Below are 12,815 nucleotides of genomic sequence, written 5' to 3'. Positions count from 1 at the left end.
TGTATCGAAAATACAAACTGAAACATGGATGCACAGAAAAACCAGAAAAAGAGACCAGCACTGGGAATCGAACCCAGGTCCTCAGCAATCCGTGCTGCGTGATACCCCTACACCACTGCTGGACAGGGGTATGTATTATAATACCGATAAACGAAAGACCGAATTTCACAAGACTTATGGACGGAAGGCCGAATATTAAAACGTCGAATGGATATATGACCGAAAGTTTGAAATCCCGTTAGTACATTTGACCGGCAGCCTAAAACCCGAAGACTACAATCCCGAAGATCAAAATACCTACACTCGAAAGGTCGAAAACTCATAATGCCGAACAGTCATAATCACTACAAGTAAAATAATCGACAATCAATATATCGAAAATCAAAATACCGAAACTGCCGTTATACCAAAGACGAAACAAATATAGCAGGAAAAGATTTGTGCGAGCGAGCAAAGCGAGCGAGCAAGACGGTTCGCAGCAGAAGCGACTCGGATAGGTTAGGTTCAGAAGGCTAAGGCGGGAAAGAAGCGAAGCGGAGCGTAGTTCCCGCCTTAGCCTTCGATGTTAGGTTTTTTTTTATAGCAGGCAAGATACTTAACTGCCACTAAGAAAGTAGGTTGGATAAGATTCAACAGCAAAGATCATTTGTGAAGCAATATTATCCGGGCTGCTATAAAAAAAAACCTAACATCGAAGGCTAAGGCGGGAGCTACGCTCCGCTTCGCTCCCGCCTTAGCCTTCTGAACCTAACCTATCCAAGTCGCTTTTTGCCTCGAACCGTCTTGCTCGCTCGCTTCGCTCGCTCGCACATATCAAACTTTTTTTTACTTTCGGGTTTTTGTACTTTCGGTATTTTGTACTTTCGATATTCTGAATTTCGATTTGTTAAGTGTCGATATTTCGACTGTAGGTAATATGATTTTTCGGTATTATAATACATACCCCATTTTCGGGATTTTGTACTTTCGGTCATTTAAAAATAGATATTTCGACCTTCGGTGTATCGGTTGTCGGCATTTTGTACATTCGGTATTCTGAATTTCGATGTGTTATGCGTCGACATTTCAACTGTAGGTATTATGATTTGTCGGTCTTATAATACATACCCGCTGGACAGGAATCTAGACACGAATTTTTCCTATGCATACATATATCAGGTTGCTTTTTTCTACTATGCTACTTAAGCAGCAGCACTAGCGACATCTAAAAAGTAACAATTTTGGAGTTGAAATAAAAAATACAAAGACTCCAAAAAATCAATCCTAAATAGATCTGTACCAGAAAAAATGATTGCATAAAAGGAGAATCAATGAGTGTCAAAATCCTGCTGTCATTACGTGACATGTTTCATGTGTGCGTGACCTCGACTCTGGCGGCACTACCTATACGATTTTTTTTGTGTCTGTTGCTATCAACAGACGCCAATGTTTATTTTTAAATCATTTACTGCGCGCATGCGCCGCCCGTCAGTGCTCTCGGATTTTTGGTATATTTACATACTCTTGTCGATTTTAAATGTAGTCTCAAAAATATCGAATCGATATGAGTTGACGTGGAACGTTAAAAGTGAATAATTATGCTATGTTTATCGTTTAAAACGGGTCTGTTGTTTTAGTTTGACATGTGTTTTAAATTTGCAAAATGACTCTCCCGGTGTTTATGGTTTTCATATTATGTCTGAGCGGAATTTTAATATCTATTACGGTAAGTTTTGTTTGCATTGTTTAAACTTGACGCACATAGCGTATTTTTAGACACAGACGATGCTAATTTATGAGTACGCAAATTCTCTATAAACTAGTTCAATAGTGACTGAATTTTTATTGAAGTCCGTTACTGAACGACGTCTGTGCTCAGTCAAATCGCCGTGCCCATGGGCCCCTCAAATAGATTTTTTTTACTACATAATAGAAGTTCATTTGTTTTCTTTCGTCTTAATTTTGTTTAAAGTGTTGCAAAATGGTATCTGTATCTGTAAGATAATGTCATTCCTGTATTGCTGCAGATAACACGATTAGCTAACGTGTAACGTCATAAGTTTGCCACTGCAGTTATAGTAACATAATATATATGTTATCGTATTTATGAAGCGAGTTATATTCCTTTATAACCTTAATTAACAGAGAACATGCAAGCTCTTTTATTTGTTCAAATGTATCCTTTATTGTTTGATAAATCGAATTGTGAAAGTTTTTTTTCATGATAGGAGGAAAACGAGCAAGAGAGGGCCCGATGGAAAGAAATTACTGCCGTCAATTGCGTCAACTGCGCATTTCAGGCCCAAAAAAAAATAGAAAAGAATATGCTTTTTTATTCAAACCAGCCTAAATCTTGTTTCTTGAAGATATTTATATTTAAAAAAAACACAGAGATAATAAATATTTTAAAATATCAATTAGACAGCATCCGATATCTTATCTTACTAATATTATAAATGTGAAAGTTTGTGAAGATGTTTGGATAATTGTTATTCAATCACGTCTAAACCGCTGAACCGATTTAGATGAAATTCGGTATACAGCTTTGAGAAGGACATATTTTATCCTAGAAAATAGCATAGTTCCCGCGGGAGAGCGATAAATAAACAAGCGGACGAAGTCGCGGGCAACAGCTAGTGGATATTAATATAATGTGCTAAATGTCAGCTTCTTAATTGTTGTGGAAGTATGTACTCACTAGTTCACTTTTGATGATTCTTAATGAGTCAGTCAGTATCAAGTTAGAGTAGCTTTGTAACTTTTTGAATTCCAAACATTGCTTTGTATTTAAATAGTTCTTATAATTAACCTTAGCCTTGTTAAATCATAAAATTGCAGCCTTCTATTATATTATAAGTGATGAGAGGAGAAAAATGGTACCATCGTTGCATTTTTTACGCCGTTTTGTCACCAAATTAGTTTTAATTATTGATTATAAATATGTATGTTAGTCTGTAAGGTATTTATTGTATGGGCCAAGATGCCCGAAATAAATGAATTTATTAGTATTATTATTACTTTTGACTTGACGAGAGCACTGCTGTGCCCCTAAATCACCGTCACTTCTTGAAAAATAAAACAAAATAAGTATGGTTCGGCCGTAGGCGTAGGGCCTCTGTTTTGCTCGACTGGCGTGCCTCCAAATGCAAAAAGTGTCACATTTCGACTTAACCTATCCAGTAGAATCGAAACGATTTGCTATGACACACGGACACACTAGTAATAGTAGATTACACGACTGAAAGTGATTTTTGTCACTTTGATGTAGAAAACTAATTTTATTTTTTTTTTTCAGTTTATAAACTACTTTGTTAAATGTTGCTGTAATGATGACCAGAAACGTGGAAACACGAGAAGAAGAGACATTGAAAGTAACGACGGGGACTTTTATGATACTGGAATGTATTATGATCAAAGTGGATGGCCAGATAACATAGATACTGGAGGTTGGGATGGGGAAAATGATACTGGGGGCTGGGATGGTGGGGATGATACTGGAGGTAGGGATAATGAAGGTGATGCTGGGGGTTGGGATGGCGGAGGTGGTGATACTGGAGGCTGGGATGGGGGTGGTGATACAGGTTGTGACAGTGGCGGCGGTGATACGGGAGGCTGTGATAGTGGAGGTGGAGATAATGATTAAATATTTGTTTATAGTGATAAATGGTTTTTTCTTCTTGCTATCCTGTTAAGGCTATTACCCTAACTAATATTGTAAATATAAATGGGAGTATGTTAGTATGTTACGATTTTATGCTTAAAGTATGTTACCAATCGAGATGAAACGTAGGTACGAGAATAATTTGAGAACCTGTTAAAGACCGGGACTACGTTTGTATGGAGAATGGAACGAGGAGACTTCTCTTAATGAAAAACACATTTCTCGCAACTAATTAAAACTCAAAACAGATGTTTTCTCTGAGATAGAAACGATCGCCTGCATAGAAAATTTAGTTTAAGTCGTTAGGGTTGATTTCGAGATAAATATAAAAGATTTATTCGTGTAATGGTAGATAGATAAATGTAACTCTAGTATATTGGTAAACGTGTCAAATACGAAATAGTTAATGGACTTTAAATATCCAAAATATTTTATATGCTCTGGCCCTAGTAAGGTTGAATTGTTAAAGATAATTAAGATCGAATTAAAAACATCAATCAATCAAGCAATCCCCCTGGTGTTGCAGGTGTCTATGGGTGGTGGTGATCTCTTACCATCAGGAGACCCACTTGCCCGTCGAATAAAATAAAGAAAAAAAAATAATCAAAATCCATTTGAAAGATTTTAGACTCAAGACACAAACAAAAATAACGAAGTAAACAAAACTCGATTTAAGCGTGAGTTATCCGGGTATAATAAATTTAATATGAAGTAAACAAAAGTTTTAAACTGTACAGTTTTGGATAAAACTTGTCTTGGGTATTCGCAACGGTATCCCAATCGGCCAAACCAGTTTGCAGTATGCTTCTAAAGTGTTCAATAAGACAGATGTGTTTACCTCCTCGATAAGTTGAGTCAAAGAGACAGGAAAAACATGCATAGTATATGGTACTTCGTTTTGCTGGCAAAAATTGCAATAGTGGTGAGTTAATTCTATGGTTAACGTGCCTACATTACTTTAGATATTTATTCATTGCGTCTAGTCCAGGCTCTTATTTCACCAACGTGTCAATTTTTTGTACCTTTATGTTGTGAAACTAGAATTATTTTTCCTACATTTATTTGTTGATTTATCGGTAAATCTTGACATGAGATTAAAGCTGTCAGTATTGTGTTACAATACAATTGTAGTGTTTCGTGCTTAATATACGCATATTTTCAAAATGGATCACTATGAAAGTAGTACAAGTACTTGCACCTGCCAGCGTGGTGAAATAGTGTTCTGGACATTCCTTACCTACTGATTGACCAGTGGTGGGCAAACTTTCTTGATAGGGGGCACAAAGTGACAGATATTTTAGAGGAGGGCTAGAATTAAAACTATTTTATAATGTCTTAAACTTTCGTGATTTTCACTCATAGTCAAAATACCATGCACAGGACTTATCACGCTAACACACACGTAATATTTAACTCGACGTTTCGGCAACATTACAGTGGCCGTGGTCACGAGTAGACTGAAGTGGGGGGTGTCAAGTCTGCCTAGCACTCGTATCACGAACTACCCGCACTTGGTCATTTTTAGGGTTCCGGAGCCAAAATGGCAAAAACGGAACCCTTATATCGGTCGGTCGGTAGGAGGCAGACAGTGGGCCAAATTTTCTAATTTTAATTCTGTGGTCTTCAGTGCATATTTTATTTAACTATTTTCATCTTCAGCTCATCGCAGTTTCTATATGGAAGTGTTACGAACGCATGCGTGACACAACAACGGCGAAGACGCAAGATCAAAACGCAACACAAGATACCAATGAAGTCAATGATAGTCATAGTATTGGTGATAACGACAAGGATTTGGTAATTGTGAAATGAAGAAGGAAAGCGAAATGAAGAAGAGTTAAGCCTAGTTGGAACCTACAAGGAAAAAAACCGAACATTATGTGGTTTAGCTTTAACCCTAGTATAGAGCTATTTTCTTCAATCTTTTCAAGATGTTTAGCCAACCAGTTTCCGAAATGAGGGTAAGGAGACGGTTTCGCCTATTTATTACTATACTTAAATATTTATCGTATAATTAATCATATTAGGTGTGAAACGGATGGACAGAATCCGGAACACCACGCTGCGCTCAAAAACACGCATAACCGACGTTGGGAAAAAGACTGCTAAGCTAAAATGGGACTGGGCTGGACACGTCTGTCGCATGCACCCACAAAGGTGGGCTCGCAGAGTTACTTGGTGCGTGCAGACCGAGAAGGAGATGGCGGGACGATCTGGACACGTACGCAAAGGACTGGCCAGACATTGCATCAGATCAGAACGAAAGTTGTGGAGGTCAAGAGGGGAGGCTTTTGCCCAGCAGTGGGACACTATACAGGCTACTTAAAAAAAAATATGAAAAAGTATAATAATTATAATATTTACGAAGAATGTATAAAATTCATTTGTTTGCGTTACGAGTACACAGTTGTCTTTGGGTTACTGACTTGCACTATTTGTACCAAAATACAACTCAATGGGTTCTGTTCTTTCGGAGCAAATTGGCTATTACACAGTCTAAAGTAAGTTGAAGTTTAACAGTCGGGCGGGTCCCATTACTGGTGAGTAATTTTTAAGGTGATCATGATTTTGACTGGGCTCCGACTGTTCAACATTTACCTTAAGGCCGCCTGTAGACGTCCGTTGCTTTCACCGGAAAACGGATCGTTTTTTTTCCTGGACTTGCGGTGTTGTTGTAGAGCTTACAGTGAATGTGTGTACATGCACCGGACACATGTCCGGCGACGAAGCTATAAGTACAACACCGCAAAAAAAACGGACGATTACAAGCTGCCTAAAGACTAGCAGCCTTATTAATAAAAAACATCTAATTCGAATTTAATCCGAACTTACACTTGGACTAGTTACTCCTTGACTAAATAAGTATTAAGTCAGTTTTAAAATTTGTATTAATAAACATGGACTAGCGAGGTATTAGTTAAACATTTATTAAACCTAGACTATGACGTAAACAATGGCAACTCAGCGTGAAAAAAATAAAAAAAATGAGTCATTGAATGAACGAGGAATGAACCATAGAAAAAAAACAAGAAATGTCTTTAATCTGTGGTATGAACCCATATCCGAAGAAGAAAGTAACCAAATATAACATGCGGCCGAGCATGGCGCTGTTTTGTAGTGTATCTCGCTCACTCTTGTTATAGTCACAATGGTGTAAGTGTAGTGGTAATTAGTTCTGACGCTGGCCACCAGAACATGTATATTTGCATTGTCAGCATAGATTGTCAGCCTTATGAAAACAGCAGGGCTACTACGAAACTCGAAGTTCGTGTCGTGCGGTCCCTCTGACACTTATACTATTTAATACGAGAGCGAGAGGGACGGTATGATACGAACTTCGATTTTCGAGTTTCGTAGTAGCCCTACAGTCACTTAACATCATTGTTTGTTATTACGGGAATAATACTGAATGAAACTGAAACTGTTGAATAAAGATCGCATGTTAAGTAAATACACGTTAAAAATAATTTAGTAAAAACGAAGATATCACGTCCCCACTCTTATGGCAGTTAAGACTTTGATATGAGGCGGTATGTGACCACCTCTCGCATCACCTGCTAACTCATTTTTCACCATATCAACTATGAAATTGGCAGTATCAGGACTAAATCGATATTTTGTTTTAAATTCGTGTTCTTCAGAAGAACTAGAAAGGATTTTTGCGGACTTTGTATAATTTTACATGCCTAACCACCTCCTGTTCTAATTCCTGGAGTTCTTCAAGCTCTTGCACGACATGCAAATCTTCGGCATAATAATCCATGCTATACTATGCTATATGCATGCAAAAATAGTAGTTAGGTAAATAAATTTACTACAACGAATTTCAAATAAATCCACAGGCAAACCACAACCATCAATCGTCAAACAGAAAAGTTAGGTTACTCCAATATTACTCCATTGTTAAACTAGGCATCACCAAGGATTAAGTTTTAGTCCAAGACTAAGCCTGGATTAGCTTACTCTTTCCTTACTTCTTGTTTATTAATACTGACTTTTACTAATCTCAAGTTCAACCTCGAATTAAAGTTAAACCTACTCTACTCCACGTTTATTAATAAGGCTGTAGATGTTTTTTCCTTTTTAAGGCAATCTGGTGTATTGTTTTTTATTATTCAATTTAGTTATCAACTTTAAGTAGGTATTTATTTATTTTTTTTTTATTCGACTGGATGGCAAACGAGCAAGTGGGTCTCCTGGTGGTAAGAGATCACCACCGCCCATAGACAACTGCAACACCAGGGTATTGCAGATGCGTTGCCAACCTAGAGGCCTAAGATGGAATACCTCAAGTGCCAGTTATTTCACCGGCTGTCTTACTCTCCACGCCGAAACACAACAGTGCAAGCACTGCTGCTTCACGGCAGGATTAGCGAGCAAGATGGTGGTAGCAATCCGGGCGGACCTTGCACAAGGTCCTACCACCTGCAAAATAAAATTTATAGTTAGGTATATTGAATATTATGATTTTTGAACGTAGTAAAATGAAATTATGCTAAAAGTTTGTATGACGATTGAACGGCACCCCATTTCTCCACCATCATCATCATCAGCCTATAACAGACATACCCCCCCCCCTTCCCCCAATGAGCGACATTGCACCCTGTCCTCACGTAGACGCATCCGAAGAAATGATATCAAATGTGTAATGAATTAATGTAGTTCCCAGTATTGCGATAGCTAGGAAGTACCGTGAATAGGTACTCTGATAAAGTAAACGGGGATGTACTCTACATGCGACAGCAACGTTAGTAAGTATTAGTTTGTTGTAAAGTCTGAATCATTTGACACTAACCTTATACTCGTAAGCAAGTGCACCGTAGATTCAATTAAAAATATTGTGAAATGGATCTAACCATTTATCTCTGGATTGCATTCATGGTAAGTTTACGAAATTATGTGGGTAGTATTACTTTGTTGTAAAGTCTGATTCATTTGACACTAACCTTATACTCGTAAGCAAGTGCACCGTAGATTCAATTAAAATATTGTGAAATGGATCTATCCATTTATCTCTGGATTGCATTCATGGTAAGTTTACGAAATTATGTGGGTAGTATTACTTTGTTGTAAAGTCTGATTCATTTGACACTAACCTTATACTCGTAAGCAAGTGCACCGTAGATTCAATTAAAAATATTGTGAAATGGATCTAACCATTTATCTCTGGATTGCGTTCATGGTAAGTTTACGAAATGATGTGGGTAGTATTACTTTGTTGTAAAGTCTGATTCATTTGACACTAACCTTATACTCGTAAGCAAGTGCACCGTAGATTCAATTAAAAATATTGTGAAATGGATCTAACCATTTATCTCTGGATTGCATTCATGGTAAGTTTACGAAAGTATGTGGGTAGTATTACTTTGTTGTAAAGTCTGATTCATTTGACACTAACCTTATACTCGTAAGCAAGTGCACCGTAGATTCAATTAAAAATATTGTGAAATGGATCTAACCATTTATCTCTGGATTGCATTCATGGTAAGTTTACGAAATTATGTGGGTAGTATTACTTTGTTGTAAAGTCTGATTCATTTGACACTAACCTTATACTCGTAAGCAACTGCACCGTAGATTCAATTAAAATATTGTGAAATGGATCTATCCATTTATCTCTGGATTGCATTCATGGTAAGTTTACGACATTATGTGGGTCATCACATTATAATGATCATCAGTTTATCTGAACATTATGGTAGGTTGAAAAAAAAATGTGTCAGATTCTAAATAAACCCGCGTAGCTCACCCAAAAACAGTGATACTTATTTGACATTTCGGAGATCAGCGCCTCTAGCGGCAAATTCATACACAATCCTTCATTGGTTCTTCAGTCTATGACTGGCGCCGGTTACTCTAGAAACGATTATTATATAATTTATCGTGTTCTTCTTACATTCAATGAACATAAACATAATGTTACCTACCTACTGTTAGTTATGGAGTTACAAATTAAAAAAATATAAATAGATGCTGGGGTATGGACACCATTGGGCCAAGTACGTAGCGGACAGGTACTGTTGAGTAATTTTTGATTATTATATAATTTATTGTTATTATATTAATTTAGATTTTTTGTAATTTTTTTATTATATAATTGTATTTTTTTGTTTTGATTGATTTATTGTGATTGATTTTATATAAATTCTGTCAATGTATAATTTAAAAGTATAATATAATAGATGAAGTACTACACTGAAATAAAATAGTTAATTTGCTTTAGAAAGTATAAAATTGGTCTTATAAATATTGCTAATATACAGTGACATGCCTAACCATATTTATACATTTAGCATCTCATCTTCTAAATTTCTTTTTTTTAGTTAAAGTAGACGTATAATAAGTAAAAGTTACATCCAAACCTAGATTAAATACTTACTGAAATTAACGATTAATATTTAATCTAATTTTTATGCCTGTTTTTTTATAAATTCTGATTAGGTAACTTTACACTTTCTCAAGGCAAAAAGTAGTTCTTCGGACCGCCTAAAGTAACTAAAGTCCCCCAAAAGATACAGAAATTGCAGCCAAGTAGTGGTACCTAATATTTAAGTTCTTACTATACAGAACTATACCAAGATTACACATATATTATCATATTATGTCATATTGCTATTATGCAATTAATCAGTCTTAGACAACGGTATTTGCGGAATTTCTGAGAGAATGTATGAAAGTAACCTGAACTATTCTCCTTAGTACTGCATACCATGCTGAATTAAATTTGCCAATTAGACATTTCAACGTCGATTTAAATGTAAAATGGAAATGACTTTTAATGCGTAGGTAGTTTTTTTTGCATTATCCTCCACGCTATATCTAAGCTACTTTGCGCAGTTTACCCAAAAATTAACTTCCGTAGTTTTCTTTTAGTGACAAGAGATGGCACTGCACGGTATTAAATCAATGAGTTTCATTCACTCTTAATAATTTATCAACAAAATGAACTATCATACTCCGTTGTTTGTAAGTTTAAAACAATAATGCTTTTAGTTTGCATGCTAAGATTCGATTGGACTCACCACTTATAACTACAATAAAAAGTAGGTACTCGGTCAATCCTTCCGAAGAACTAGATGGCGTGCTAAAGCCACTAACTCGTGGCGCCATCTATCGAAACTATCACACGTTACGACGATACAAATTTTTCTTTCAACTTATTCCAGATTATATTCAGTTTGGTGGTATACTGCTGCATATACTGCAGGCGCTTCAACAGAGAAGCAGCCAGAGAAAGCAATGGACATCACATCACAAATCAGCATCGAAGTAACAGCGATAACGACATCAGTTACTGGGCTAACGGATGGCCGGTTGCTGATCTTACTGACTTCAACGTTGATGATAGACATCAGCATGGTCCAACAGAGAGCTATCAAGGATATAGTCATGATTGTGGAACAGATCATAAATATAGTCATCACGAATGCGATACTGGACGTATTGGTGAATTTGGCTTTCATCACGTATAGTGAAAGTGTTAGTTGATATAATTATAATTAGGTATATTATGTTATAAATCGCGCACTTTATAGCTAAAAAGCCGGGGGCTCGGGAGCTTTGGGGATCTCGAAAACGGGTCCAACGACTTCGATGAAATTTGGTATGTAGAGGTTTTTCTGGGATGACAAATTGATCTAACTTGGTCTTATATCTGGGAAAACGATTGTTCCGAGTTTTAGCCCTAGCAAAGCTCGGTCGCGCAGGTACCATTATTTATATGGATAGAGTAAATCAATTATGATATAATAGGTCGATAAACTCTTGAGTGATGCGGTTAGTTTTTATAAGAAACACAGTATTTAGATAAGATTATTGCATTGTCTGTTTGAGTTTAAGTATAATGTGATGTTAAGGTATTATTTGAAATTAAAAGTACAACAAAATATTTTTTTTTATTAAATACCAATGAAATCTCATTTTAAACGAAGATTGTTTTATTCTTTAACTCATAAAAACAATAAATTAGTTCAAAAAGTTCGGGCTCCTGATAAATTGTATTAGCAATTACTAGTACATTAGGTAGTATGGATGAGAGGTGGATGCAGGCCACTTCCAATCGAAGCACATGGAGGTTCATGGGGGAGGCTTATGTCAAGTTATGTCCAACAGGGCTTCCTAATATTTCGGCGAATAACGTTTGGCAACCTGTTTTATTTCGCTACTTCTCATTTCCCAACTGTAACTTCACTCCCAACTTTTGAGATCTATTTCTGAAACTGAAAATATTTCAATTTTTTTATAAAACGAACCTAACCTAACCTAAACGGTTTTACACGATGGCTCTGAAATAAATCCTGAAATATTTACAGTTTTAGAGTTTGCAAAATGAAAAGTTGCGAAATGAAACAGGTTGCCAAACGTTACGTTGCGAAAAGGCAGTATCCGGTCCAACAGTGGACTTTCTACAGCTGATTAATGATGATGATGATGATGATGAAGTAGTATTGATACTTTGTATTTAATTGCTAGTTGATTGCAAGGCAGTGGCGTAGCTAGGTAACCTAGGGCCCTGGGGCAAATAAAAAAATGGGGCCCACTGCTATCAAAACTGGTAAGGTTTTTTGAAGTAAACCCATTATATATACGAATACTTTAAAAATGCTAAGCAACTTTATCATCAGCCATAAAGCAGAATTTCAAGGGCCCCCTGAGCTTGAGGGCCCCGGGGCACTGCCCCGCCTAGCCCCTTGGTAGCTACGCCACTGTTGCAAGGATATCTTTCAGTTATAAACTTTACTAATAACCATTTGTAAACGGTTTTATTGTATGAAGTGTCTTATTCCCTACTGCCCGAAGGTAGACTTATGTTTTGCAGGTGTATGCAATAATGTATTATGTTCTTCGGTCATCTCTGGAGTCTTAACAATCTAAGAAACAGCTGGACGGATTTTAAAGTATGAGATAGGTATCATTAGATTTGTCAAAATTGTCAGTGACGGAAATGAAAACGGGGGATTTTTTAAAATTGTATCAGTAAATAAATTTAGCCCATTTTAAAATTTACCCTTTTCAGGTCATGAAAAAGTATCTACTTACGAAAAAAAACATTACTGGGAGTTTTTGAGCTGGTCACGTTTTTGTACTGAAGTTCAACTTAGACTAGCTAATACATGGTGACAACTTGCATACTCGTACCTAACTACATGCGTATAAACCGCTACAGAGAAGGTCT

The 12,815-nt window shown here is 36.6% G+C and overlaps 2 protein-coding genes across 6 annotated transcripts; both read left to right on the top strand.

Annotated features, from left to right (window-relative positions):
• The first annotated feature begins 1,414 nt into the window (after positions 1 to 1,414).
• LOC141431471 (uncharacterized) lies at positions 1,415 to 3,897 on the top strand. Its single transcript, XM_074092660.1, has 2 exons — positions 1,415 to 1,705; positions 3,275 to 3,897. Exons 1-2 carry the CDS (start codon positions 1,643 to 1,645, stop codon positions 3,620 to 3,622), a joined length of 411 nt encoding a protein of 136 aa, XP_073948761.1. The 5' UTR covers positions 1,415 to 1,642; the 3' UTR covers positions 3,623 to 3,897.
• Positions 3,898 to 4,274: 377 nt separating this feature from the next.
• On the top strand, positions 4,275 to 12,019 carry LOC141431472 (uncharacterized). 5 transcript variants are annotated; one of them, XR_012451723.1, is made up of 3 exons: positions 4,275 to 4,562; positions 5,300 to 5,601; positions 10,807 to 12,019. XR_012451723.1 is itself a non-coding variant. In XM_074092663.1 (2 exons), exons 1-2 carry the CDS (start codon positions 9,089 to 9,091, stop codon positions 11,110 to 11,112), a joined length of 342 nt encoding a protein of 113 aa, XP_073948764.1. In that variant the 5' UTR covers positions 8,439 to 9,088; the 3' UTR covers positions 11,113 to 12,019. The 5 variants fall into 5 exon arrangements, 3 of the variants coding, with proteins under 3 accessions (XP_073948764.1, XP_073948763.1, XP_073948762.1); XR_012451724.1 differs by lacking the exons at positions 4,275 to 4,562; positions 5,300 to 5,601 and adding an exon at positions 7,296 to 8,391; XM_074092663.1 differs by lacking the exons at positions 4,275 to 4,562; positions 5,300 to 5,601 and adding an exon at positions 8,439 to 9,124.
• The last annotated feature ends 796 nt before the right edge of the window (positions 12,020 to 12,815 follow it).

Source organism: Choristoneura fumiferana, chromosome 9 (genome assembly GCF_025370935.1).
Source record: "Choristoneura fumiferana chromosome 9, NRCan_CFum_1, whole genome shotgun sequence".
NCBI lineage: Eukaryota > Metazoa > Arthropoda > Insecta > Lepidoptera > Tortricidae > Choristoneura > Choristoneura fumiferana.
This window is presented reverse-complemented; position numbering and strand designations above follow the sequence as displayed.